At 39.0% G+C, this 2,752-nt stretch overlaps 1 protein-coding gene across 1 annotated transcript in view; it reads right to left on the reverse strand.

Moving 5' to 3' along the window:
* Positions 1 to 473: 473 nt before the first annotated feature.
* LOC138001525 (GTPase HRas-like) overlaps positions 474 to 2,752 on the reverse strand; it is a 13,823-nt gene continuing 11,544 nt past the window's right edge. Inside the window, exon 9 of the mRNA XM_068848139.1 lies at positions 474 to 1,837. Coding sequence (XP_068704240.1) covers positions 1,781 to 1,837 — 57 coding nt within the window. The 3' untranslated portion in view covers positions 474 to 1,780. The remainder of the gene's footprint in view (positions 1,838 to 2,752) is intronic.

Raw genomic sequence — 2,752 nt, forward strand, 5'->3', positions numbered from 1 at the left:
AGTCTCCTCGCCCAAACCCGCCCTTTGGCGCCATTTGTGACAGTGGTCTTTACATGTAGATGTAGGAGCTCGCTGCGTATAGATGGTTTTCAATGGTGTCAGGTTGTGTCGCCCCATCGCCTTGTCGCCCCAACTTAAGTCTCGGGTTAGGGTTAGTGTTAGGTAGGATCCGTAACCGGTTAGGGTTAGGGTTAGGTTGGGCGACGTAAGTTGGGGCGATAAGGCGATGGGGCAAGACAACCTACATTCTTTTCAATCATGTGATGAGACGGCCATGTTGGTGCACAAAAGAATAGCAAATTATGGCTCATGCTTTGCATTATAATAGAGTCCCAAAAGACTTTTTTCTCTGTTGTTCTGTGCACCAAGATGGCTGCTGTGACGTCAGGTAAAAACCATCTATTGGTACGTGTGGCATTTGCAGAACACGAGCTTACCGTGCTGAGGTCAAAAACAAGGCAATCGACAACATACGTATTTTCAGTTTTTATTCATGCAATAATGTAGACTGCAAATCGATTACAATAACTATTGTTAAACAACATTAGATTTTTGGCTACACAATGAACTAACTTCCAAGGAAATGTACTGAAGTTACCCAGCAACCAAGTTGAAAAACAGAATTACAACAAGTTTAACGATTAGGGGCAGTGTTGTAGTTTATTTACCTCGGGCCATCTTGGCGTTTAACTTTTCCACTAAACTAACTCTCCCATTGAACTAACCGCGTTGAATTAATTTCCGACCTGCGGAATCTTTCACATCTTCAACGCCACCTTCATTTACAAGTGCTTTTCGAAAAGCTTTCCGTCCAGCAGTAAGCTCCACGTTTGCACTGTCAAATTCAGAAATTTGTACCATTAACGCTAAATATAGATTATGATCGTAGCCCCTCAAACGTCCCAAAAAATTATAACCCCTTCTGACATCACGCTTGTTCTTGTATTGATTGGGAGTGAAAATAAAACATAGTTGCCACATGCTATGAATTACAACAATTTACAAAGCTAGTGTGAAACTTGCCCAGTTTTCAAATGGTGCATTGCCATGCATTTGAACACTGTTGAATTCAAACGCTACCAAATTTAAATGTATATCATCTTTAGTTTGGTTTGTACATGCACAAGTGCAATTCTGCACTAAAATTACAGACTGACACCACAACTGGTGGAAAAAAAGATGTCTACCTAAAAAAAGATATACCTACACACTGTATTCTTCACACTCCGAATATTTATCATTTCAGAGTTGATGCAACTAAAAACAACTACATGTACCTCTGCTTTCAACAATGATCGTGTTCACTATGTTCCTTGTGATTTTAATTCCGCAAAACTCGTTTTGTTAACATAGATATAATTTATCAAATCAGAGCCTCGTTTCTGTTTTCAGTGTATATTGTAAAGTCATTTTGTGCAGTAAAGTCTGTTCAAGTGTTAAACTGACAAAAGATAATTCAACCTAAGCAGCGAAAGAGCACCATTGTGAGTTCATGCTTTCTGTTTTTCAATGTCTACTGTTTATTCTCTTTTTTTTTTTTTCATCTGTTCTAATCGTATCATAGGCCAAAAAATATGTGGGAGGCTAGTTAAAGGCGACGAGGAGACATTAAATGATGGTTGACGCTGGGAAGAAAGGGATCTTTTGTGAAGAAAGTTATTGGTGAAGATTGATCGGAAATTAAAAGAAACAGAATTATGGTTAATTTTGATTAACGAAAAACATTACATTTGTTCCAATTAAGTGTTTAAGGCAAACAATATGACAGTAGACAGTTGTCTTAAAGAATGATACACCTTCTACTCTTCTTCGGTTTGGGAATTGGTTTCTTTCCTTTCTGTAAAGTGAAGATAACACAAGGATAATATTACAAACAATTGGTTTTTGGGCTATGCATTGTAAATGTTGCAATATTGGTGCTCTTTTAAGTTAACTGCAGTCTATGCACTCCATAGACTTGATAAGCCCCAATCCTGACCTTAAAATGCCTGACACCTAACTAGACCAAAAGCAATTATTCTTCTGCTTAGATCTAATCAAGCAAATGAGAGCTTAGTCCAAATGCATATGGGTCTGGGATCTGCAGATCTACATGTACTCTGGTGTAATTACGTCCGGAACTGCATGACCGAATTGCATTGTAGATGCTTACCGGTTTTGATAAGAAACACAATGCCACCTCACTCTTCTCCCACATCATTTTTTTTGTCTGGGAATACACACCTACTCCTCAAGTAAAGACAAGCAGCTGCAGTTACCCCAGCTAACAATAACACTAGGCTAAGCACGCTCATCGTTGCAAATAGCTAACAGTTGCTAAGACTTGACAGAACACTGTTGTTGATGTGGCGCCAACAACTGAGTGGACTGACCAGTAAGTTAGTTACCCACAAGTGCATCCTACATGTTAGGGGGCTAAAGTTAGTTTAGTTTCAGTTCAGTACATTTAAATTCATTAATTACAGTACATTTAATTCAAGATGAAACCCTCAACCTGTATTGGTGAAATACGGGCAAAAACAGTCATTGCAAGTATACATGTAGCCTTATTAGCTTGCAGTTTTTGAGTATGAGCGCTCAGTCCTGCCCTTCTTCCTTACACGTGTCTCCAAAACAATCAGCTTTGCAGGCTAATAAGTGTAATGATCGTTCAAAAAAGACAAGCCTCACAGGTTCCAAAAACAGTCAATCAAACAAGATTTTTCTAGACAAGATTCTGATTTCTAGACTTCTTGAACCCCCCTCCCCCACC

The sequence above is a fragment of the Montipora foliosa genome, chromosome 1, assembly GCF_036669935.1.
Source record: "Montipora foliosa isolate CH-2021 chromosome 1, ASM3666993v2, whole genome shotgun sequence".
NCBI lineage: Eukaryota > Metazoa > Cnidaria > Anthozoa > Scleractinia > Acroporidae > Montipora > Montipora foliosa.